Genomic DNA, 26,684 nt, shown 5'->3' with positions numbered 1-26,684 from the left:
TTGATTCCCCTTAAAATACCGAATTTACTTGAGAACATAGCACATTGTCATACAGTGCATTACAGCAAGCATGGTTCTAAACGGCCTCGGTTAATGTGACACAAAGCACAAACATCTGTCCTCTGACACTCTCTGAATGCGACACACATTTTAAAAAGTGACAATAATTATCGAAAAGCTTTCAATACAAAGTTTAAACACATTTAAGTTTCAAAAGGATACTTTGTACATTTTGGAAAAATATAACATTTACTTTACATTACTGGAACATAAGTTACATTCTTCATACTTTGTAAGCTTCCATCGTTCGTACATTCCCTCATACGTTTTCTTTTAATAGATTATTTTCTCTGGATTGTATGTCTAGTGCAAAAGTATCGCTGTTCTGGAGAAAAGCTTGTTTCTGCATTAGTTTCCTGAAAAGTCCATTTGGATTTGCAAGGAGTTCCTCATGTTTTCCACATTCGAGAATTTTGCCCTGACCAAGGACGGCCACAAAATCAGCATTCTGAATGGTAGACAGACGATGGGCAATGATTAGAACTGTCCTCCCTTCCATCAGCCGGTCCAGGGCTTCCTGCACTAGGTACTCATTTTCAGCATCCAAAGCACTATAAAGAAATGAGGAGCAGAAGGGGCGGAGGGAAAGGGGGTAGAGAGAAAGGGGAATATGTTATTTTAACAGCAGGTTAGCTTTTGAAACACCTGCTTCAAAGCTACGTTGCACATTACAGAGCTAGTTTGGGGAAAAATTAATGCAGCGTTCCAGCTATCCTTCCACTTTGCATAAGCAAAGCTTTCAGCACAGATCTCCCTGTCAATTTATGCATTCTGGAATTTCAGTTTCTTGTGGGCAGAGAAAAATAAGAGGCTAGGTATTGTTCAAGGGCATGCAGCTAAAGAAAGAACACTGCCCAAATCTCTGTTCTACAGATAGATCACAAGTTTCTGTTTACTTTTTCTTACCTTGTTGCTTCATCTAAGAGAAGAATTTTGGGATTCTAAAGAAGAAAGTAAAATCGGTTACAATTACAATGGGACAAGGTCTGAATATATAAAAAATACAGTGTTAGTACAGCACAGCAATTATTTCTTCAAAAGATCAGGGTGCCACTCTAAAACTACATTTAGCAAGTCCACTGGCCGAGATAGCAAAATGGAAACAGCACTTTCATCTCCAATTCTGCAAGCTAAAGAAAGAGAACACTACTAACTGGGGACTATTTCAAAGACACAACCTAGCGGCAGTGCTGTGGGAGAAGACTTTTAACGTATACTTGGCAGCACTGCAGTCAGAAGTTCAATTTCCTATTTACTGCTGTCACAGGGATCTTTCATGGTGTGTCAGCTCACCGCTGCTTGGAGTTTGCCTGCTAATTTACTGTCCAGAAACAAAAAATAAGAAAAATCTACCAGATCTATCAGTATTTCAACCACAGATGTAATAAATGAGAGTTCACAAACACTGTGCAACTTCTTAATTAACAGGTGCAGTCTTACCTTGAGCAGAGCTCGAGCAATTGCAATTCGCTGCTTCTGTCCACCTGGGGAAAAAGTCAGTAAGTTGAAAGAGGAGAACAGACATGAAGTCCTTTTAACTAGAGGCTTGGGCTGAGCTGAATTAGGCACGTGCATTAGGAGGGGAATGGAAGTGATGTTAATACTGATGTTGGGCTATGTCTTGGAGAAAAAGGCTGAGTAACAACAACAACACAATTTTGGCTTCGCTCCGAAGCATCGTGATTTTAAAATCAAATAACAAATGTACCTGAAAGTAGAATGCCTTTTTCTCCAACTACAGTGTCAAACCCTTTTGGAAAATCTCTGATAAAATGAGCCGCATTTGCTATTTCAGCAACTTTCTGAATCTCCTCTGCAGTCACGGTAGATGGATCTTCTGCACCATAGGCAATATTTTCAGCAATAGAGCAGGAGAACAGAATTGGTTCCTGACAAATTCAAAAACATAATTAACATGTTATATCTGTAATTACAAGCACGTATCATCTGGATTTCAAAAAACATGAATTCTAATTATAAGACCCAGCACTAATCCATTGCATATCCCTATAAAAGAATATTCATGCTAAAGTTAGTTGAAATAGATAAAAAGAAAAAACACAGAACAATCCAAATTTTCCTAATATAAAAAAGAGCAGTCAAAATCCATTCAAAAATAGGTTGTTTTCTAACTGATAAAACATAAGCCTCAATTCCTAGTATTTAAATAAGAGTTCAGAAGAAACTATTCATTCAAACATCAGAGAACCTCCCTTCACACTTCAATGCATCACCATTTGAAATAACAATGAACCTACTCTTAATTAGCTCCACAAATTTTAACAGTATTTTGCGCAAAGCTTAAAGTAGAGCAGAGCACAGTCAGATAGGACAAATGGTGTGCAATGGGAAAGTGTGTTAATAGAAGGGAAGTCTGCTCTTCCTAGAACATAAAGAAGAAACATGCTCTAGAATGAGATCTTGTGCTAGTAACACAAGCCTAGATAAAATGAAATACAGACATTCAAACAGAAAGATGCTAGCATGCCCAGAGGAAATTCATTTTTGTGCAGAAGCTTTTTGGCTTTTAATCAGAACATCAATCTAACAGTTAAGTGCACTGTGAATCATTTGCAGAGACAAGGCAAGGAGTCTTAAAAACAATCTGTTTGACCAGTTAAGATTGTTACTGAACATCTCCCCATACTTCCCAAGTGAGGGAGTTGCTCGGAACGGGGCACTCCATGACTAAGCGCCAACAGAGCTGTATTTTCATGATTTCCTAATGGAATTGTGCTTGCCAGGAAACAACACAGAACACGAGTCATTTTGCATATGGCTGTGCAAAATGTGATTGGGCAACTGCCATTAATACGACACGTTGTTACATTTTGTGTTACTTTCTTCAACAGATCACAATAAACATGGAGGTACTGGTATCTATATGATTTGCAACAGTGTTTCCCAGGCTGCATATGCAAACTTTTCTTTTAAGCAAACACACTGTATCACTGTAATTCTGTAAGAACAGACTACAGAATAACTGGACTAGCTCTGAATGCTCATCCTAAGAGAAAAACATTCACATCAGCAGTTAAGGTGAGATGGAGGAACTTTACTGAGAAGTAAGATTACGCAGTTCTACAAAGAAGAGAAGTGAGACCCAGCAAGTTGCTTAGAGAAAACTATTACATTCACTTAGGAATTTTTTTCTTCCTTACCTGACTCACTGTTCCAATCTTCGTCCTGAACCACAGTGGATTTAACTGACGAATGTCAAAGCCATCAACAGTGATAGTACCTTAAAGTAAAGAAACAGCAAAGTCAGGGGTGTTCTGACTTGCACTGAAGAGGCAAAATAAGCAGCTGAGAACAAGGACCCCTGGATGCACACATCCCAGGATGCTGTCAGAGCAGATCAGAGACGCAAAGCGATGCAGGCACCACCACACGCTGATCACATAGCCCAAAGGGAAGCACACTTGCACCCATGAGATGATCCCATCAGGACCTCAGCGCAGGAACCCTCAGATGTTTATAAGGTGTATCAGAGACACAAAGCATCACTTGTCAAATCAGAACAACGTGCAAAACATACCTGCGATAGGATCATACAGTCTTAGTAGAAGGGATACAATAGTTGATTTCCCTGTGCCACTCGAGCCAACCAGAGCCATCACAGAGCCAGCTGGAATGGAGAGGCTGAAATCTTTGAAAATGGATGTTTCTGGACGTGTTGGATAAGCAAACTCAACGTCCTTGAATTCTAAAGCACCTCTGAATGTGTCTTTGCCTAATGTGATTCCCTCTATATGAGGAAATAAAACAGAAACATATGAACAGATGTTAAAACCAGCTCAAACCTCCCAGAACCTACTTTATAGACAGTCAATAGAAGTTACATCTCTGCACATGAAGCCTAGGGATAGCTGGAAGCCACAACATTAGACGACAGAGGTTATGTTTCAGCCATGATTAAGTCAGTGTGGTACAATGCTCGCTCCTCACTGCAATTTCAGCTTGCTCGCCAACGGTGAAGCTTTAGGCTACTACAGCAACAGGGATAATATGTAACAACTTCTGGTATTTGTATCTAAAGTGATTATCTTAATTTTTAAACATATTATAAGCAATTTATATTTTATCAGTTTGGAGCAATTAAATAAAATGACACAGTACTGAAGGCCAAAGTCCTCTTGCCATAGGTCCGATGCAAAAAGATAAATGCTGCAAATCACTATTGCCCTTTCACTGTGCCACAAAAGTCACCTGACACAGCCTTCCCTTTGGAGGACAGTAGATCACTTAGAACTGCCATTTAAATCATTAGCTTTTAAGAAAAAGCTAATGGATTTGTGAACAAATGGCCATTTTAAAGACTTTTAAAAGTGGAAAATATAACAAATTCAGGAGAAGGATGCATTCAAAGATCAATAAAAGGCATAATACACAGGCAACAGACCATAGAAAGTAAGGTTTCAAACTGTGAAATACCACAGCTAGCCACTATGAATGAATGACTGTCAAAATTAAAGGAACTTCTTTCTGGAGCACAGCATTTGTTACAAATAATTATCTTAATATCAGTACTAGAAAAAGCTTATAAGTAGACAAGTCAAAGACATATCATTACTTCAGGCCCTGCTATATCCCAACAAGAGAGTGGTGAGGTGCTGGAACACCCAGAGAAGCTATGGCTGCTTCATCTCTGGAGGTGTTCAAGGCCAGGTTGGATGGGGCCGTGGGCAGCCTTGTCTGGTATTAAATGGGGAGGTTGGCGGCCTGCATGCAGCAGGGGGGCTGGAGTTTGATGATCCTTCAGGTCCCTTCCAACCCAAGTCATTCCATGATTCTATGAAGGTATGTCCACACAAAGTACACTAATTTGACAGTGGTGCAGTGTTCTCAACAGATAGTCTCATGAGCTTCTGACCAGTTTTGTGAAAATGGACAGCACCACAGATTCAAGTAGCGTTCAGCTAAAGCCATGTGACTCCAGACCATTCATTCTTTTTAGATGTAACCCCAAACCAGCTACAGCACATGGCAACATGCGTCCCTGATAAACAGGTAACTGGGAGAAGGAACAAAGACACCAATCAATATTCACTAGCTCTGCTGTTCATAGAACAAACTACTGATTTTGCTTCTCTTTTTCCCAGTTTTCCTCCTCTCCTCCAGGCTTTACACTTTAATGGGAGTAGCACAGAAATTGTAGAGGTAAGAGTATGGTATTTCAGGCTCCTTCCTTGACTTTAATCTATGGACACACACACATAACTTGTTACATAAAGCACAACAGCCTGTAAACGCCTCTTTGGGAAGAGAAACTGTATGCTAGCAGCACAATTCTTAATACATCAAATTAACAAGTAATTGCTTATCTTTATTGTCAGTTCCAATCATTGCATATTCTATAACATTACCTGAAATACCGAAATCTACTTCAGTACACAAAGTCTGCTACCACAAGTTCTTCCTCTACACACTGCTTGCAAAAATATCTAAAAGCTATATGCAGGGTTGTGCTCATTTTGTGTTTGGATCACAAAAGGTGGTAAAAAAAAAACACATCACCATTAGTTCTTGACATATGTGTTGTCGCCATAAATAATTGTTTACTGAGACAAAGGTCTCCTTTCTTCATTAGTTAGTTTACAATGAAAGAACACTTAAAAGAAACTTTCTGTAAGCCTATGCAATGTGGATGTCTGAGACTTCATCCAACTTATTTTTGGCCTACACAGTAAGTATCATTTTCTGTATGTCACTATTGGTATAACTAAACAACTCAGTATTTTCAGTGGGAAAGCCAATACTACTGCTTATGCTGTTCTGATGCCAACCATAAAGTAGTCATCCGCTGAAATTATCCAAATAAAAATAAAATACAATAAATCACATCCAAATGATGATTAAATCAGCAGTCGCACCGGATCTACAAAGGACACAGCACACTGCAGTGAGCACTACATTGTTCCTCATGGTGTAAAGTTTATGCTAACTTCACTGATAAAGACAAAAGCATGCAGCTCTCCCTTCATCAGCCAGCTGGTGGTTATCTTTCAGACAGATGGCTTCGATTCTAAGTGCCTATCTCCATCCATTGGAAACAGTATTACTTTTCCCTGTCTACATAGAGTCTATACATATTGAAAAGTGTCCTACAGACATATTTGCAGCTGTAAAGAGAAATGAGACAAAAAGCCAGACTGTGCCTTAGTATTAGCCAGATTAAAAACCCTGGTAACTCCAGCAGTAGGAGACAGGAGCAAATAAATAAATAACTAAACAAATTTAAGCGGAATATTTAAAAAATAACCCTCAGAATCAACCGATTCAAAAATAAAACTCCATTCTCTATGCCATAGCTCACTCAAAAAAAAAAAAAAAAAAAAAAATCTCTTATGTCCGTTGAATGCTCTTTTCTAATCTTCTTAAAGTAACCCTGACAAAGCTCATTAACTAGAGAACCATATAAAGATCGGAGGGTAAGTAGACAGCTCTCTTGAATTCTGCCCCATTGCATTTACTAACAGCATGCAGAGCTGGTCAAAACTTATATATGACTTTCGATTAATGGGATACAGTTGATGAAAAAAAGAAACAGCAATTCACACCAAGTATCTTCTATAAGCAACTCACTGAACTACTTTAAGAAAGGCAAATACTGATTTTATCCAAAATATATTCAACACTGGAGGGCACTGTCTGGCTTCCAAACACTACAACTGCAAATTGAGTTGCTGACAAAATTTTTAGTTACAAGGTCAAAAGGCAGATTTATAGATTGTGTTTGCGTATCTTCTTTCAGGGATCTGACAACTACGTGACCAAGGTACCCTTTATAAAAGCTAACGGCTCTGAAAGGCAAGCAACTTTTTCTGTAAAACTACTGATAAAATAGATGTGCTTTCAGAGACAGCAGATCTATCTTTAGGCTTAAAGCAGCCCACGAGAAAAATCATATGTGAATGACTGAATTGCCACAAAAACTGCCTGGTTTTCCTCACACTTCCATCAATGTCAAACTTGATTCATCAAAGACATTACCTCCCTTTCAAACCCTTTCCCTTCCTCTCCCCCCCGTCCAGTAGCTTAAAACACTACAGCAACATCAAAAATATCACATGCCTGTAACCAGGGCCAACACCACACATGCCAGTTTAGGAGACTGCTCACACACAGAGGCCCATAACTCCCTTACCCATGGCGAATTAGGTAAGCTGTATACCAGAATGCTTCCTGCCCCTTCGAAATGGGCAGTGCTACTGGGAGAAAAAGGGTGGAAATCATTCCAAAAGCCACACCTGCTGTACCTACACATCCTATGTACTCCTAAAGATTCTCCACTTCTGCTCCACCTTTTCCTTCCTTTCATTCCTGTCATATCTCAGCCCCACTCTTACATCAGAAGAGCTAAAAATGAAATTTGACACATGCTGCTGAAACGCCTCAAACTGTTTGTTCTTGCAACTTAGATTTCAAATTGATGCCTTATCAAAGAACCATATTTCACTAGACCAATGTGAATTGTCTGCAGAAACTTGAGATATTCTTAACGTAAAACACCTGGTTTTGAAAGCTTCTTTTTTCAGACTGCTTGATTTCATAAACATCAGAGAGGTACATGGTAAGTCTTTCAGTGTAAACATGAAATACAGCCATCTCATACAGAGCTCCTCCCTCTACTTTTTCTCCCTTCTACTCTTAACTGTAAACACAATGCAAGAGAACGTGGTGCTGACATCAAAGCAAGGAGCTAGAACTGAGCATGTCTTCAGTCAAATCACTTCCAAAGTTACAATATTTAAAGGAATATCCTGAATTAATTAAGAAAAAAAAAAAAAGGAAAAAGCAAAACAAAAAATTTGAGCATCTAAAATTTCAGGTTCAAGGAAATTTCTGTTTCAGAGTTGGGAGAAGGCTGAAAAGTTAGCACTATATCTAAGTTCTTTCTGAAAAAGATGCTTTCTGAAAAAGATACATGTAAGCAGTACCAACCTACTTCTGAAGTGTAGAGAAAATCAATCTATGAACAATAACGAAACAAGGACCCACCATTAAATGGAAGTTGGGGCTTCCTCTCAATCAGTTCCCACAGACGTCCACCAGCACCTAATCCTTTCATTAATTCAGAATAAAAGGAACTTAGACCTAAGCAAAAAGAAGAACAGCGTTATGCATCTATATCAAATGGAAGACATCAGTAGGCATCAACTTTGCACTGCACCAGCATCAAAGCATCAGATACATGCAGGGGATCTTTAACTCCAACACACTATCAGACCTGCTGGTTTGAGTCCTATTTAGTCTCAGCAGAGAGCTACCAATGACTCTTTTTTGCCATTTTTATATCTAAAAAAAAAAAAATAAAAAATAAAATAAAATAAAAAATATCTGAAAATAACACAAGTGTTTTTACACACTAAGCTTGTGTATCCTCAAAATCAACGCACGTCTTTTCCATTCACCTTTTAGCATTAAACTTCAGAGAAACAGCTTTGCATACAAGCAGCTACATTTCCAAAATTTTTCAGCGGAACAGAACACTCTGAATGCCCTTCACTGTCAGACAGTTTTACTGGATGACCCTAAAGGTTCCTTCCATGCCAAATGATTCTATGATTCCCTGCTTCCTGAGTCAGCCACAAGAGAGGGAGGGCACAAAACTAAAGGCTGAGCTGACTGTGCCTATGTAGAGGACTGAAAACGTGAAGCAATGTGACTCCCAAGTCTGCATGCTTCAAAAGTTACTGGGCAAAGAAAAACCTAGGGACAAAGCATGCATGTACTAGTGGGTCACAGCTCTTCACAGCTATGTGAACCATACTGGAACCAGCTTGACTGGAAGGTTTTCCAGTTGAAAGAAGCAGACAAACAAACCTGGAACCAAAACTGAGTATGATAAGTATATATCTTAGTAAAGAGAAGTGTATATCTGAGTATGATAGTATATATTTTATACTTACTTTATGTAACTATAAAATGTTTTATTGTTGATTTTTTTGTATGTATTTCAAAATAGAGTTAACCAATTTCAGAATCCCTGAAGACCAACAGAATAAATTCATACAGAATAAAGAACGTTGGCCTAAAAACGCATATAATGTTAAGAATGATCTCAGGAGGGCAGAAAACCCAAGATATCCTAAAATAAGCTTACTGATATATTCTTGCAGAGCAACAAGCCCAGCACAAAGTGTAGATAGGGTTTTTCATCATGTTGTTGCAGAAGACTGTCTGAAAGCTGGCAGTAAAAGGCACAAACCACAGCAAGAAGCTGTCTGCTTGGCAGAAAAAAACAAACCCTCTGTAGCTTACTGCCCTGCATGAAGCTGAAGGTGTCACTCCCACACAGCCTCTTGAAACTGGGACACACACATTTGCAAATCCATAACCATTCATAAACAAGACTGTACAATATGGACAGCAAGCACTAACGAGAACATGTTTTTAATTTTCTCAACCTCTCTTCAATTTTTGGTGGAAGACACTGGCAGCAAACTTCTGTAAACAGAACACTTGCAGCAAACAAATAGAGGCAGTGTTCCAGATTACACAATGAGCTTCACAGCTCACTGCCTGAACTCCTGTATACACTGATGACAACATATACTGTGCAAAGTGTTCAGCAGACCTCTATGGTTTTAGGTGTCAAGGAAGGCAGGCACCTTGTGGCAATACACCTTTACTTTTGAGTCCCCATGAGAACGAGCTCTGTGCAGAACTATAGTCCTCTATAATCTTAAGCAGAATTTTAAAAGATAATTTTATCGGAAATAGGACTCAACAATGTGTTTTCAGTCTTTCTAATATTATTTTTCATTTATTTAATATTATTTTTTCCCATGTTTCCGAAGCTCAGGGGCTCTACTGACCAAGTGTAAATGATTCAGAGAAGACATATTGTTGGTGGTTGGAATGAGTTCCACTGGGACTCTGATAGCTGAGGAAGCAGGCTTGTGAATTTTGTCCTCAGGCACATCTTTGTACTTTCCACAGTATCAGACTTTGTTTTAAAGAGTACAGATGAGCTGCATGGCCTTGCCAATCTATCAGAAGCAACAGACTCATTCTTAAAGAACCTTCCAACCAGTAATCAAGCTTCTAAGTACCTTATCTTCATTTTTGCCTGTACACAGCAGTGAAGACTGCTCTCTCAAAAAGATGAACAGTTTGTTTCTGGGCCAGTAGATTACTGAGTCTGAGCTTCAAGAAGTCAAGTAAGGGAAAACAAAAGGTTAGCACCAGAGTGTTGTGTTCGGCTGGCATTTTATTTAATCTTCCAGCTCAAGACACTCTTTATGCTGATTTACCACTAAATTCTACATGACTTTCTAACTTGACTACATTTAAAGACAGAAACATGTGTTTTAAAAAAATAAAAAAAAACCAACAACAAAACAACCCAAGCCCATAATATTATTTCTTTGCATAACATGCCAAGTATTTTAATTTAGATCTAAAGAATATTGGAGCAATACTTATCTGTCACATATCCACATTGAAAAAAATAATAATCTCAGTATTCAAGTATACAAAGTTTATAGTAAGTAATACATTATTTTTTTAATTAACTCTTCAAAAAAAAGAGGAAAAAAAAGTATGATTTCTTAGGAAGACCATTTGGAGACTTTTTAAGAAAGCCGGATCTTCTAAGAACTTCTTCCTTCACACCTCTATACTGACTGTAATGCTTCCAAGTGAATAAAATCTAATTCCTTATTCCATACCTCCTATGCTTATTCCAACCCAGAAGGCATACATTAGGAATGAAGAGAGTTCACCAACTGTCATATAAGCACTGCCCATCAGTAATCCTCCTTTGTATAAGACTGAGAGGACAATTAAGTTTCCAGAAAGGCCAGTCTAAGAAAAAAAAAGAAATGAAGGAAAATCAGACTTGTCACAGACAGGAAATATTGTTTCAGAATTTTCCTTCCACTGAAAGAGTTATCTACAACTTTAGAGGACTGAGTTAAATCTGAGCAAAACCAAGCTAAGCCAATAGCCGTACAGACATCCAGTGACCCTGCATTGTGCCATCCAATAAGCATATGAAGAGCAAGTAATCCTCCCCCCCCCCCTTTTTTTTTTTAATCCTCATTCCCTAAAATGGAATGACAAACATAGGCATAATTCAAGAAGGGTTGATAGGCTGTGGTTAGGTTGCAGTTTTAGCTGGTAAACAAATTCAGGGCAAACTGTTATGGACAAACACAATCCCACTCCAGTCCATACTTCCTTTGCATGGCTGCTCGTTGCATCAGGAAGCCAAGCATGTAAAACACCAAATGTGGGGAAGATTTCCACTAGTTTAGTTCCCTGAACAGGAGGGATGGGCTTAAATGGATAGTACAAAGGAAGGTGTGAGACAGAAAGAGAGGCTTAAGCAGACTTTATCATACCAATTCATCTTGAGGTGCAGTTTCACAGAAATTTAGACTGATTAAAGTCCAATCTTCCCACAGTTTAACGTTGGTTCAATTTACCCTCAATTCATTTATTTGCAAATCTGCAAGTATCCTCATGAATTTCAAAATAATTGACACTTGGAATAGCACGGTTGGTTTCCTTTCATCAAAGCTTACTTACTGCTCCAAAGAAGCCTGCCCGAGCTAGCGCCTCTTTTTTAGCCAACTGTAGCACATAATCAACTTTATTCGTGTATTTCCCCATTTCAGCCATTTCTTGCCCAAAAGCTCGAACTGTTCTTATGTTTCCGATACGCTCTTCAGCTAACTAGATTAAAGCAAAGAAGAAAACAAATGCACACAGTCACACCGTTTTGAATGTTCCTATTATGGACCATTTGAAAGTCAAACCAATATTACCATGCTCATCTCCAAGTACATTCCTTTGAATACCACTGAAAATTTTTCATGCCTTCCTCCTGACTTTTTTTTTTTTTAATTTTATTATGCTAATTTTATTTTGCATGCCCAGGCAGTTTTAAAACAGAACTTCAAGACTACCTTGATTTCAGTGCAAACAGAGAATTAACAGGATAAAAACAGGGTTTCAAAAAATCTTGATTTAATGGGAACAATGAACATGCGAAAATTGCTATTCACAGTAACTTGCAATAGCACCATAGGGAAGGGAAAAATAAAGAATATTGCTCTCTATAGTATCACATGACAGAAATATTGCAGTTATTTTGTGAAACAATTCCACTCCTTTAAACAAAGCAGCACCAGGAATTAATTTAGACCAACTGCCAGTGTCCCATTCTAGCTCAGTATTTTAACTTCTGAAGAGCAAAATAAAAATTGTAAAATGATCTAAACTCCAATCAGTTAGACTAAGCTGTTAGCAGACATTGTGATATCCTTACAAAAAAAACAAGACCCCTTTTGGGTGAAGAAGTAGGAGATAAAAACACAATAATTGTCTTTTCCATACCGCATTTGATCTGGAAATACGAGTGAAACACTAAAATTACTTGTCTGAGTGAACTCCCACACCTCGTTTTCACACTATGAACTTCCTTTGGATACAGGATGAGAGAGTTACACAGAAGATGTCTAATCCTTCCTGGGCATAGACAATTTACAGAATTCCTACATAGGATATCCCAAGTTTATGACAGGTGATAGCAATGCCTATCTTAGCTAACCTTTCCTAATTATATTTCTATGCATTTTAATGCCACTCAGCAAACACTACTAAGTCTTTTTTACAACATCCTCCTTGGAAACAAAAATTACTTCTATTTTCCTCTCAAAGATCTAAGTACATACGGAGATGCCCAGAAACTTAGTATGTAGAAAAAATTCTAGCCTCAAACATTAAGACGAAAACAAGTCAATGATTCCTTTCAGAGGTCAACTCGCTAAGTTTTCTTAAAAAAAAAAGAAAAAAAGAAGATATATCTATGTGCTTCTAATCTTCTAATGGCTTACAATTCATAATCACGGTCTGAGAAAAGTGTTTTTCAAGCCCAGGTTCTAAATTACACAGATTGCTTTTTTCATAGATTTTTTTTTTTCTTTAATACTCCTTCATAGCTGTAGCCTACCATCATCCTTTCCACAATGCACATTTCCTAATTCTCAAGGCCTGGTACATCCAGGACACGTTGTATGGACAACCTTTTCCAAAGCACTGTTGTTTTTGAATTGTATGGATAAGTGTTACCAAAACTTATCTTTTGTAGTGTCCAGGTGCAACACTAAAGGCATCGCATGGCTTAGGGCAATGAACAGTACTGTTATCTTCAGAAGATCTGTAACTTCAGAAATAGTAATCTAAATACATCAGAGTAACTTTGAAGTTAATTAGAAGGGTCTGCTGCAAGATTACCTGTGTTGCTTCTGCAAGAGAATCTTGGGTCATTTTAGTAAGTTTTCGCAAGTATCTTCCATAAATCACAGCCACAATAGCCAAGGGTGGCACAACGCTCAGAACAAAAGCAGCAAGGCCAGGAGACACAAAAAACTAGAAGAAAAAGGAATGTGTCAGGGGTTTATGTTCAAGTGAAAAATAACTGCAAATAACAACTGCAAATATTGCAAAAAAACTGCAATACTGAATTCACAGAATCACAGAATCACAGAATTGTAGGGGTTGGAAGGGACCTCCAGAGATCATCGAGTCCAACCCCAATTGTAACTTCCCTTGCCAGAGTTTTCTGAAATTAGTAAGATTGCAATTTAGTGCTGCCATGCTTTCATTTCTCATGTTTTATTTCTTCTAGACAGTATTTGGGGAATGTGTTCCATGGTTACAACAAAGGACTATAAGTCGAGAAGTCTGCATTTCATTTCCAGCTTTCTCACTGGTTTGCTGCGTGAACTTAGCCATGTGTTTTAAGCTGGCAGTCAACAGGCCTACCTGGGGATGCTGAAGGACATATGCTATCACAATATCTAAAGTGCTGTCACAGCTGTTGAATAAACAGTGTGATACAGAAACTTTGAGTAGAGAGATATCATACGGTATTTCTGGGTATCTGAGGAGCAGATGGAATCTCCTGCACTCTTTGGCACTCAAGAACGGTCACAGCCTAGAACAACGTAGCATTGAAAAATTTATCACTCATAATAGCATCATCATTAATACTCATAGGTAATTATTATTATACTACTTCTTAAAATTAGATCTTATATGTTTTCACTTTATTTTGATTTCTGTAGTTAAAACAGAAAAATCTCAAAAAAAATTAAAAACTGATTTAATTGACACATTTTATAATTATTCTGCAATAGTCTCTATAGAGTCTTTTGATACTCCACCTTTTAAAACTGCATAATGGCAGCATTTTTGGGCAAGATGTCTTATATAAGGTTATTCCAATTAATCTGCTGCAGAATAAAGCTTAGGCTCTTGGCTTATAGACAGAAAGCTGTAATTGTTACAAGTGACGAAGTATTAAAACTTGAAAGCTTCATAGTGGGAACTGTTACCAGTTTCTAATAAAATCAGTCTTGGAAGATTTTTTTTTTCCCTCAATCCTTGAATTTACCATACTTTTATCTTTCATTTAAGGTAATTGCCACCAGTGAATCTTCTCTTGAATAAGTGTAACAAAATTCATGAAAACCACCAAGGGAAGTCAGACTTTTTGTAAATTAACTCACCAATGGGAAATATTAACTGATGCATCAAAATGCACCAAAGCCTTCACTCACATATTCCTACCCAAAACAGCACTAAGTGTCACGGTTTAATAATTGCAAGGTTGATGCTTGGACTTAGTGCTCTTGAAGGTCTTTTCCAAGCTAGATGGTTCTAGGACTCTATTCTATGTTTCCGTAGTCTTTATGAACAAAAATACTAACACCTGTAAAAATCTTGAGCAGCAACTCTAAGTTCAGTGTTTGCTGTCTTTGCTCACCTAGGCTTTGTCCTGAGTCAAAGAACTTTAATGACTTTTACATCAGGCCCACCACATCTTATTCTACCAACAATCAATGGGACACTATCACCAGTTTTATTACATTCAGTAAGAATAGAGTTAAATTATTTGCCTACTATATTTCATTTGATAAACCAGGGAAACAAGAGCAGTTTCTCTCAAATCTTAATTCTCCTTATTATGGCTTGTAATAAACAAACAAACAAATAAATAAATAAATAACATAAATTAAAAACATAAATAATAAATAAACATCAAGTGTCCACAGACGCATCATCTATTGCAACCAGTGCATAAAGGATACTGTAGCTGTTAATAACCAGTAAAATACACTTGAATCCAAAAGGACACATACTTTCTGGTCTGAACTACATTCTCTGAAATGAAAAATTATGAAGCTACGGGAAGCAACAAGCAAGAAACAGACTGCCATACCATCATTCCAACCCCCACAGATGCCTGAGCTCCTGCTCGGAGCCCATCAGAAAGGTTTTCAGTCAAGGAACGGCCCAAGAGTGCTGTATCTGAAGATAAGCGGTTTATCAGCTCTCCCGTTCTGGTCTTGTCAAAGAAAGCAGTTTCTTGCTTCAGAATAGAGGAGAACATGGTTGTCCTCAAACGTTTCACAATTCTTTGCCCTGTCAGAAACAGAAGGCAGTCAAGCATGGCTTACAATACTTTACACACATCTACAGTGCAAAACATCACGGCGCTCAACAGCACATCACGAGTCACATTACAGAGTTTTACTATCTCACAGGAACATAAGCTCTGAAATATCACACAACAGTAAATAAAAACGAACAATTATTCAGCATGCTTATCTTTTCATTATTAATTTACCTTTGATCTGGAAAGGAAAGCTACTGATTCCTAGAGGTTTTCTTAGTCAATGCCAAGACTTTATTTCAGATTACCAGATATCCTCACCGTGAAAAAAAAAAAAAGGTGACTCTCAGGTCCACTTTTTTGTTTTTACCTGCAGTCTGCATGAGGTAGACACGAGTAGCATTAGCAGCAGCACCGCATAGAAAGATTCCACTCAGCAAGGCACACAGGCTGGATAGGCTGTCAGTGAAGTCGTTGCTGGGATTTGTGTAAATGACATCAATCACTTTCCCCAGAAAGAAAGGGGCTGACATGGTAATAACGCTGGAAACTGTCAGAAAGCCAACGGCAGCTGCAAATTAACAAGGAGAAGGCAAGGAAACAAAGTCTGAATTTGCAAGATCATTAATAGTATATATGAAATAATATTTCACTTAAAATTTCCATTAAGCTTGTGAGCATGAGCACTAAATAACATTCTTTTATGTCATGTGCTGAATGAGATATTTTAAGTCCCTGTATAAATTAATTTAGGCAAGGTACCCATTAAAATTACAGGAGAGGAGTCAACTCTTTGAAAGGGTAGATAATATCAGGACAAGGGGAAATGGTTTTAAATTGAAGGAGGGAAGATTTAAGTTGGATGTCGGGGGGAAGTTCTTTACAGAGAGAGTGGTGAGGTGCTGGCACAGGCTGCCCAGAGAGGTTGTGGATGCCCTGTCCCTGGAGGTGTTCAAGGGTGCCCAGGTTGGATGGGGCCCTGGGCAGCCTGGTCTTGTATTAGATATGGAGATTGGTAGCCCTGCCTGTAGCAGGGGGCTGGAGCTTGGCAATCCCTCACTCTAGTTTGGTTCGTTTTTCATTATTCATGTTTCTTACCATACTAACACTTCAAACTGTCGGTTTCTGAAATAGTAATGGACTGAATTAAAGATCTGATTTGAGAACCATCTAAAACAAGCAATTCTACCTGCAAGAAAAAGATAATATATATATGATTTACTCTTAATGGGCAAAAATTATATACGTTAGTTTTGTTTAACTCTTCACTATTGCTGGTCTGAAAGTAAAATAGCATAAGTACAAATAGAAGTCTGCTTGCTGAGGAGCAATGATTATCATCAATGCTTGAGTTCCTGTTGCAAGATCACTTTGGTAGCTCTGTTTGAAGCTGTTTCACATAGCACTGGACCAAGACCGAGCCTTATGAACTTTCCCCTGCAAAGAAATTTCCTGAGCCAAGGATGCAACTTGATCCTGAGAAGGCAAGCCAAGCCTGAAGGGCTGAGAGCTCGAAAAATATCCTCTTGTTCAAAAACTGAACAAACCTGATATGAAAACCACTGAACCACAACAAACAATGCCATTTATACAGCATAATTTTCAAGCAGACAGCTCCACACTGAAAGCAACTATTCATATGGTTACCATAAAACTACTTGCAGATAATGTCTTCCAAGGCAAAAAGGAACTTTATTGCAAATCCTGGAGTCATCTGAGTTTTCCTTCAATTATCCTGAGCTTCTTGTATCACTTTTATTATGATGTGAGAGCAGCTGTGCAGTTCTGTAGAGCAGTACACCCAACATCTGCTACAGATGATGCAATGTCCTTTATCACCTCCACACACATATATGGAAAGCTTTGCTTCTGTTTTACTTGAAGCAAAAATACAGCTGTGCATTTCTAATGAAGAATTCCAGGTGTGAAGAAATGCATATCCAGCACCACCTGAAGCAAATGCTTCTCCACACGCTAACTGACATCCTGGTAGGGTTCTGCACACTGCCCAAATGAGCTTGGCCACCGTGTCCAACCCATTACACGGAGTCCTTATTCACGAGCTGCATGTGGTCATTCAGCTGTTTTACACTCAGGCTACCAAGAACATTAAAGGACTCAGCGCTTTCATTTGAAGCTACAGAAAATTTACAGAGTAGAAAGCACATGATTTCCTACTGCAAACCTAGGTAACCCATGGCACAACCAGATTTAATAAGCATATTATTTAGTAGCTAGAACTTCATACAAGCAAGTGACCTCATTAACAGGCTGGCTGCAGAGGTGTATTCAGGCCGTGAAGCAGCAGGGAAAATCCAACAAATCTAGGTCATCTCCTATCAGGAAAAGCTGGTCTGTGAGACAGCAGGAGATAGTCAAAAGCATTGCTTTTGTGGGCACAGCACAGTGTTGCAGCTTGGCATCCATTAGTCCTGTCCCCTTCTCAGTTATGGATGGAACTGGACAACTATATAATGCAAACATTCAGCAAAGTAAGGGGAGTGTACAGCTAAAAGTCCCGTCTCTCTGTCCAGTGGTCCAGCATTCCTGTCCTGGATTTACCAGCCTCTCTTCCTCATTTAAACTAGTATGGATTTCACCGTAATTACCTCCAACAGCCTTAGCTGGACTAAAAATCAATGCCAGTATGTAATGCAAACTTCAGGCTACTAAGCTACTTAGATATTAGTCAATGGGTGATAATAATACACACAAACAATGCAGTTCTGAAAATAAAGGCTCATATCAATCAGACTGCTAATTTTCCCCCTTAAGCAGTATACACGCCTACAGTAATTTAATCACAAATCACAAGCAAAAGGAGGCTCCACAAGTGAAACTCTCACTTTGATTCTAACAGCAGAACAACTACAAAATAGCACAGATGTCAAGCTGCTGAGCTGCTGTTGATTAATTAAAGAAAGAGGACTCAGCAACCACTCCTATCTCCACGCACAAAGAAGAGCTGTCACTGTGATAAGTGGCTAAAAGGAGCAGCACAAGGTGCTCAGCAAGCAGATAGGAAAACACTTTGGTGCCACTGAGTGTTGTCACTGACAAAAAAAAAGGTCAGGGTAAACTTTATAGTATTCATTTGACACAGCCTGCCCTGTTACCCAGATTACGTCAAATAAAAGAGTGCATTTTGGAAGATATATATATATATATATTAGAGTAAACCAGTTTTGCAGGCTATAAGATGAAAATGAAACACAAAGCAAATCAATGGATGTTACAAAACCAGGGCTACACCAGACAGACCACATAAGCAAAGACAAGGCAACCCCACTCCAGCAGCAGCAGAGAGCCCTGCTAGAAATCCTCAGCAAATGTTCTGCTTGTCTGCCTACACAGAAGCCCAGACCACTGCTTCAATAGCTATAGAGATCAGCATGCTCTCTAGTAAAGCCAGGGTGGGCTTGCTTTCTAACTGTGGGTCTGCAACTACATTTCATAGCAGACTCATTCTTGGCATAGAGGATTGGCTAGCAAGTGCTAAAGGACATGCTGACAAGAAATAACCAGGCAGAGTTATCAGATGCTTCTCTTGAGAACAGGAATGAGGTGACTCCAAAGGGTTATAATAACAGTACTTGCATGGGCAAGAACACCACCATGAGCACTATGGAAATTTCTAATTTTGCTCTCCCCATGCACTATGCAGAAGTGTATAAAGAACTAGCCCTTCCCCCTCAAGGCTTACAAGAAATTTTAGCGCAAACACATGAAGATTTGACCTCAAGATGAATTAAGACCATTCAAACTGATCAGAGATGAAGGAAAGAAAAATGAGGTAACGATGATGATTGGCAGCATACAGCAACTGAATGCAGTATCTTGCACTTCCCATTCAGAAAGGCTATAGGTGTTACCTCCCAGGATCTTTCTCACATCTTCCTGCTTTCATCTGAACACTGGGGCTGGCAGATCAGAGCTCTGGGTTTGTGAGAAGCAGCCTTCTACCGCTAGCTGAGAGCACTTGTCCTTTATCAATTACCTGAGCAGCTTAAGTAAAACACACGCTTACTTTTTAAGAAACTTCCACAGGGTCATTTGGAGTGACAGTCTACTGCGATGCACATGCACGGGGATAAGGCCACACAATTATTATTTTATAGGACAAAGGCATGCTGATAAATTCCATGTTTGTTGCTTAAGTGAAGTCCATTTCTGTTTGGCAAGTCCTGGCCCACAAGGAGTTTGTTGTGAATTATACAGGAATGCTGAATGGCTGTTATCAACACCACCAAGAGGCTGTTCTGCAAAGAACTATTTCAAGATGGACTTTTCTTCTGGTGTGCACTCAAAGATTTTGTGCCTAGTTCTAGGTTTAGGTATGACTGGAGCGTTTTTCTTTTCATGTTAAATTCATACATGACATCAGGGCTGCGTCTATCATCACATATCATGTATTATCATGCAATGCATCATTACATGTGCAAGAACAACTTTTAGAGGACATCTCCTTAGATTATTTTTAGGAGTGTAATACTATTCTCACAAAAACAAGCGTGTTCCTGACAGCACTGCTGCAAGCTGCATCCCTGGGGCATTCTGGAAAGCTGCTAGCTCTTCTTGGGGAGGTGTGTTAACTTGCAGGGGCAGTCAGTATACTGAATCTTACACATTACTACCCTTTGTGATTAACATGGCTTTTTAGAGTTTGCTTTTTTTTTTTTTTTTTTTTTAATAGGAAGATTCTATAGATAGTTTCATGCTGTTATTGCATCTGTGCGGTTTTTTGTTTCTTTTGTATTTTTATTTTCAAGGCACAGAAGAGCAATTCAGGTTTCCAAATCACAAAAAGCTGTTTTGTTTTTTTTCTTTGGTACAACAACAATAGCATCGCACAACTTTAAATATCTCAAAGGCAGCTCATGAAAAAGCTGGCATACTCATTTGACTGACCAGGGTCACACAACAGTTTGAAGAAGTCGTCAGAGAAAACTGCAGTGGGACAGAATTAAACAAGAGACAGGTGAAACCTTTGAGGTAGCATCTCAAGAACAAGATGGGAGTCCAAGATCTGGAGGCACGGTGAGACAGCAGCACCAAACTGAACCTCAGGGCATCAGCTGGCGGCATCCCTCGTGCTCAGAACATTTCCATGATGCAACTTAGGGAAGTTTACAATCTTGAAGAATGGCTGCTTTTTGAACCATAAGGTGTTCAGGATTCACGGAAGTTATCCTCAGTAGCTCCTCACTGAGGCTCCTATGACCAAAGACTGATCTACCAGGAGTCCTTCACTATGCAGCAACCAGGACAAGAAGAAGCCTCTGCAGGGTGGGCTGCAGAGGGTTTTCCAGAGGAGATATTTACAGAGGGAAGCGACCTTCCACACAGAGTGGTTTGAGGAAGTCTGTACAAAGGAGGAGCAAGGGAGACCGCTGCTTTGCATGGGAGGAAAGGAGGAAGAGGCAGCAAGGCACACAGACTGATTGAACGCCTGTGCAGGGCTGTGCAAAACATCTGCCTGGCAGCAACAATGGAAGCTGGGCTCAATCTGACTGCAAGGAGGTACATTTGCTTTCTCTCAAGAATTACAGAATCTCTGTTTCACAGTTGGTTATTATCAACACAAACAGGACTGCATGCTGGTCCTTTTCCGATGCTCAAAAAGAGCCTGTCACAAGCTGGCCTGTTTAAGAACTCAGAGAAAACATTCTCTTTCACATTTTTCTGCCACTGTAGGAAAACCTTCGGAACTCACCAACCAAACATAAATTGCAGTTTGCCTGGGGGTGGGGTGGGGATAGGAAAAGTTTGTTCTTCTATCCAGACTCACTATGAAAGGATGCCTCATATACCCAGGCCTGAATCCTCAAAATTTTTCCCCCTGGATTATTCAGGACAATCGACCAGTCTGCAGTTATGGATAAGCAGAGATACAGACCTTATACCAAAAAGGCAGAAAGCATTACTAAATTCTGTGCATTTACCACTGCATGGTAAATAAATAGCATAAACCACCAATCACAGACTCAGTGTTTCATCGATTTTTGAAAACCAGACTTCCTTCCAATGACAAAGTATTTCAAGTTTCCACTATATTTTCTCATGATATTGATTTCCCTCAGACATAAAAATCAGCCAACACCAAACATCAAATGTTGAAAAATAATCAAATAACTCCAGGTTTGCTGCAGAAGTACAGTACCTTTCTTTTTTTTTCCCCAACACGTAAAATGCAAGCATTCAACTTGCTCCTAATCACCGACTCAGTCTTTATGTCAGACCACTATAGCAATTTTCCTTCGATAGTCATTATTTACTTAAACAGATGTGGCAGTGAAAACATTCTCCAGGGAAATCAAATTCTAAGCCACCTGGTGATCACAGTGGTCAACAGTTGCCGTTACTGCAACATCTTCACAAAATAACTTCTCTGACAGTTCACCACCAGTTTAAAATATGAAGTGCAACCAACCAGCCCCCAACCATTTATTTACTTAGTGATAAAGCTACAAGGCTGCTTAACAACAAAATTAGAAGAAAAGTTGGTCGGAGACAACAGGTTGGGGAACAGATTGGCCATGAGCCAGCAGTGTGTCCTGGTGGCCCAGAAGGCCAATGGGATTTTGGGGTGCATTATGAAGAGCATGGACAGCAGGTCGAAGGAGGTGATCCTCCCCCTCTGCTCTGCCCTCCTAAGGCCACATCCAGAGCACTGTGTCCACTTCTGGGCTCCCCAGTTCAAAAAAGACAGGGATCTCCTAGAAGGAGCCCAGCACAGGGCCACAAAGATGATAAAGGGCCTGGAGCATCTCCCCTACGAGGAAAGGCTGAGTGAACTGGGTCTGTTCAGCCTGCTTTAGCAGGAGGGTTAGACTCGATGATCTCTTCAGGTTCCTTCCATCCCTGTGATTCTGTGAGAGGGGGGTATTTTACCTGTTTGATTTCTTTCAACAGCAGGCTCAATGCACATGGAAAAACAACCACCAAGTTAACCATGTACATGTCATACACACAGTAGATACAGTTTTAAAACCACCAGCATTGTCTTCAGAAAGATCAAGTTAAGGTGACAGCTGAGTTGCACTAACAGAAAAGAGTGGACACAGGTTCACTTCTCAAGTCCACATAAATGTTGCTCAGAAACACCCCAGCTACTGAGCGACAGCACAGAAACAACACGATTTATGAGAGCGGGGCTCAATCCAAGTTCTGAAGAGAAGGGCATCCTGGTGCCTGCAGTCCTTGGCTTCCATCAGCTTCCCTCCCATTATGCACATTTTAGAATTAATTTGACTCAGTGTCAAGGTTTTAGTGAGTGCATGAAAACTGATCTTTTTCAGCCACATCTGCCTTTTAGTTAATTTTTAAATGGAGAGGGAAAACTATTTATTTAAAACCATGTGGATTGCCTACTGGTGTTACAATTCAAACAGCAAAGCCTGGAAGAGCAGGTTTCAAAATTAAGCCAGGTAAGCATTACTACAAGCTAAATAAACATTATTTGCCTGGTTTCATCTTCTAGAATAACTGATGTTATCAAAAATACTCACTCCCATTCAAGTACCTGACATAAAAAATGTCAGCTTGTGCAAGTATAAAGAACCAAAAGCATGATCTTCCAGTAGTAATGCTTAAAACTGATGCATTCTACATTTCTGTGTGTACCCTATACATTAAAAAAAAAAAAAAAAGGACAAAGAAAAAAGTTCTTTACTACTCCAACCAAAGGAACTAGTAAATTATTAAGATGGTTTCTGAACTGCTTTTCAATGAACACACCCAAAAACTTCAGTTAGTCTTGGGTACAATACTTCGATCTTCGATTTTCTTCCTTAAATTGGCTTTCTATAAGAATTGTTTTTTATAGAGAATTATTCCTTATTAAAAATTATAAAAGAAAAATCTTCAGCAACCCAAAGATTTCTGATTCAAGAAAGTGCATCACCTGGCACGACTTCAAAGTACAGAAGAACGGCATGACGAACAAGGCAGCATTCTTGTAATTTCATGGCAATCCTAAACACAGGAAAAATGCTGTTGCAAAGGTTGCCCAAAGTTCTAAACTAAAACTGATGGAATAACATTTCTTGCACATCCTTAGAGAAGACCTGAGCACAAACCAATATTTCTTTCTCTACTCTACTCAGCCTGCAGTAAGAGTTGTACAGGAAAAGGACACACTTTGCTGTCGGATTAAATGTTTCAAAGCTGCTTTTGCTTACCCTGCAATTGAATAGAACCATTGTTTACTTGGAGTGTGGTTTGGATGAAGTGCAATGGATGGATTCTCACAGAGAGAAACAAGGAAGCGGGAAGAAATAAAAAGGATCATTTTGAAAAGGCATTTTTGCGGCCTCCCACACATAGTGGGATCTAATAACTTCAATGGTGGCTATATCCTATTCCTTGGGAATTAAATTTAATTGAAGACTCCAGTTTACCTGACTTGGCTGTACAACATCAGTCAAAGAATTCCTGAACTGATTCTCTCCCACTTTGTTAAAATCTCAGAGGTATTACAGAATTTCAATCCTCACAGTTCCACTGCACAAGAACGTGGTCACTACCAGAGTGAATTCCCACTGTAACATTTACTCATCTTTTTAGCACTAAGAACTACGAAACACACATGTCCTGTTGAAGGTGTACCTGGCTCTAGGAGTAACTGAAGATGAAAGAGCACATTACACAAGCTGTGTTTGGACATCGCTCTCAGACATAGGGTTTGGATTTGGGGTGGTGCTGTGAGCAGCCAGGAGCTGGGCTCCATGTTCCTTGTGGGCTTCTTCCAGCTCTGGATATCCTGTTCTATGAACGGTGACTTGCACAAGCCATTCAAACCCACAGATCATATTCTATCCTCAGCTTCTTCAGCCTCCCCTGACATCAATTACTCCATCATCAGTGATTGTGAATTTCAGTACACAATTACAATTCTCAAAACATCACAACCCCCGCTACATGGCATAACAAAAAAGGTACATCACTCCATAGGGTACTGCCATACACCCATGTTGCCAGCTATAAAACCCATATAAAACCCCAAAGATCTGGGAAAGCTAAGCTAGCTTGCAGAACAAAACCTCACCAGCAAGCCTCTTCAGAGAACCCACTGCGTTTACAGGTTAAGTGTGCTTGAAGATGAAATCAAATGGTTCCCTCTAAGTTCATTGCTTCATACAGTGATACTTTGAACCTTCCTCTTTCCTCCAGAATGGAGGTCATACAGATGCTGAGTTTGTAAGGGCTAGATTTTCAGATGCAAAAGAAACAACAGAAAGCATTTAAACATATTCAGATACAAGGTCATGGTGATTTCCTTACAATCACCTACAAGGGCATGTCTACCTGTATTTTTTATTCCTGCACTCTATAATAACCGAAGGTCTCTTCCTTGTTAGCTTTTCCATCCTCTCATTTAATTACAACTTAATATAAGTTTTGCCTTAAGCAGAGCGTCAGTGAGGATGAAAAATTTTGCATAAATTCACTTGTCTCTCAGAACTAAGACCAATGTTAAGAAGTAATCATTACATTTGCATGCTTTTTCTCCATTCTCATGATTTGCAATCAAGTTAATTAAAAAAAAAAATTAAGAACAAAAACCAAACACAAACAAACATACCAGTTTGTTATCTTTAAAGAGAAAATTGCACATAGCTGATTTTTAGTGACTGTGTAGTCAATTTACTTAAAAACATCAGAAGGTGAAGGGTACTTAGGACTATCTTATAATATAATTGCAAACTACCCTACTTAAATGTAAATTAAGATCTCAGTTAGATAGCAGCCTCCAGATCACCAAATCCTTCTTTAAAACAACTGCAATTTCAGGAATTTCAATAGAAACTTGGAAGACAAGGGGCTTTCAAATTTAACCCACAACACGGTGCAGAAAGCAATCCAAGTAAGACTGAAGCTCTATTCAACATTACAACAACTTTATCCCCTCTCCTCTGCCTTTCCCATTCATCTTCCCCTGCTTTTACTCTGCAAGCACCAAACAGCTGCATAAAGCAGGAGTTCATGGCACAGAAACACTTTTTTAACAGAACTTAATTTGGATCCAAACTATTTCGGTCACGTGATGATAATGCATAAAGTCCTGTGATCATCCCACTGTGAATAAGAACTTGCACAGAAGTATTTTACATTTCTCAACACCACCTCCTCCTCACCCCAGCCTGCCCACCCCACCTCCCCTCCCTCACCCCAAGGAGGGTTGCAGTCAGGGACGGGATCTACCCACAAATGAAGTTTGTGCCAAGTCCTACAGGCCCGAGGCTGACAGGAGCACACCTGCTGCCTGCCAATTCAGGTGGTTTTAAGAAAAAGGAAGCAAACAAACAACGATTTGACATGTTCCTTTCTAAGCAGCAGCTAATCCTATTAACCTCGGGAGAAGCGATATCAAGACTACTTTGTATCAGCTAGCCCTCTGTCAGTGGCGTGAATTAGAGACCACTGTGCTTTACTTCATCCTAAGGAAACTAAACATAAATAAACAAATCGTTTAAGATTCTTTTTTTTTTTCTTTAAAGTTTTTGGCGACAAATTCTCGGTTGGCACAACTCTGATGTATGAGATTGAATAAACAAACAAACAAAAACACGACCCTCATGACTCCCATTTTCTGCCTAATTCCGTGCAGTCTCAGACCCGAGTTTACTGCAAACTGCTTTAGTAGCCAGCCCAGCACACGCACAAAGGCGGGAACCAGCACCAGCCGAGTTCCCTAACTTCCCCAACTTCTGCCTTCCCTCCCTCCAGAACAAGGCAGAAGCTCAGGGCGGGGTGGGAGCCCGTCCGCAGCTTTTCACACGCACCCGGCGCTCCCAGCAAGGCCTCCCCACGGCGCTCCGGGCGGGTCGCTGCACGCGATCTCGGGCTGCTCGCGGACACGGAGCTGCCCCCGCTCCGGACTGCGCTCAGCAACGCGCCCCGCCGCCCCCTCCCCGCTCCGCCGAAGCCCCGTGGCTCGGGGCGGGAGGGCCGCGGCCGGTACCTGTCAGTCTCCAGCGCTCGGGACGCGCCAGGGCCAGCAGCCTCCTGGCCTCGAAGCGCGGCGGCCCGCCGGCGGCTCCCCGTGGCGCCGGCGGCGGTGTCGGCTCGGGGCCGGCGGCGACGCTCAAGGCGCGCGGGGCGCTGCCCGCCGCCCCGGGCTGGAAGAGGAGCCGGCACCGCGGCGACCCCCCGCCGGGCAGCCCCGCTTCGAGGCCAGGAGGCTGCTGGCCCTGGCGCGTCCCGAGCGCTG

At 40.1% G+C, this 26,684-nt stretch overlaps 1 protein-coding gene across 1 annotated transcript in view; it reads right to left on the bottom strand.

Moving 5' to 3' along the window:
• The window catches only part of ABCB10 (ATP binding cassette subfamily B member 10), a 26,799-nt gene continuing 115 nt past the window's right edge, over nucleotides 1-26,684 (bottom strand). The window contains exons 1-13 of the mRNA XM_042820844.1: nucleotides 26,436-26,684; nucleotides 15,843-16,043; nucleotides 15,299-15,501; nucleotides 13,309-13,443; nucleotides 11,599-11,745; nucleotides 10,737-10,872; nucleotides 8,062-8,157; nucleotides 3,599-3,808; nucleotides 3,222-3,301; nucleotides 1,769-1,949; nucleotides 1,501-1,544; nucleotides 967-1,001; nucleotides 1-611 (exon numbers count right to left, since the gene is read on the bottom strand). The exon at nucleotides 26,436-26,684 is cut by the window's right edge and continues 115 nt beyond it. Coding sequence (XP_042676778.1) covers nucleotides 320-611; nucleotides 967-1,001; nucleotides 1,501-1,544; nucleotides 1,769-1,949; nucleotides 3,222-3,301; nucleotides 3,599-3,808; nucleotides 8,062-8,157; nucleotides 10,737-10,872; nucleotides 11,599-11,745; nucleotides 13,309-13,443; nucleotides 15,299-15,501; nucleotides 15,843-16,043; nucleotides 26,436-26,684 — 2,009 coding nt within the window. The 3' untranslated portion in view covers nucleotides 1-319. The remainder of the gene's footprint in view (nucleotides 612-966; nucleotides 1,002-1,500; nucleotides 1,545-1,768; nucleotides 1,950-3,221; nucleotides 3,302-3,598; nucleotides 3,809-8,061; nucleotides 8,158-10,736; nucleotides 10,873-11,598; nucleotides 11,746-13,308; nucleotides 13,444-15,298; nucleotides 15,502-15,842; nucleotides 16,044-26,435) is intronic.

Source organism: Centrocercus urophasianus, unplaced genomic scaffold (assembly GCF_019232065.1).
Source record: "Centrocercus urophasianus isolate 14NV4802_14NV808 unplaced genomic scaffold, USGS_Curo_1.0 seq_10, whole genome shotgun sequence".
Lineage (NCBI taxonomy): Eukaryota > Metazoa > Chordata > Aves > Galliformes > Phasianidae > Centrocercus > Centrocercus urophasianus.
This window is presented reverse-complemented; position numbering and strand designations above follow the sequence as displayed.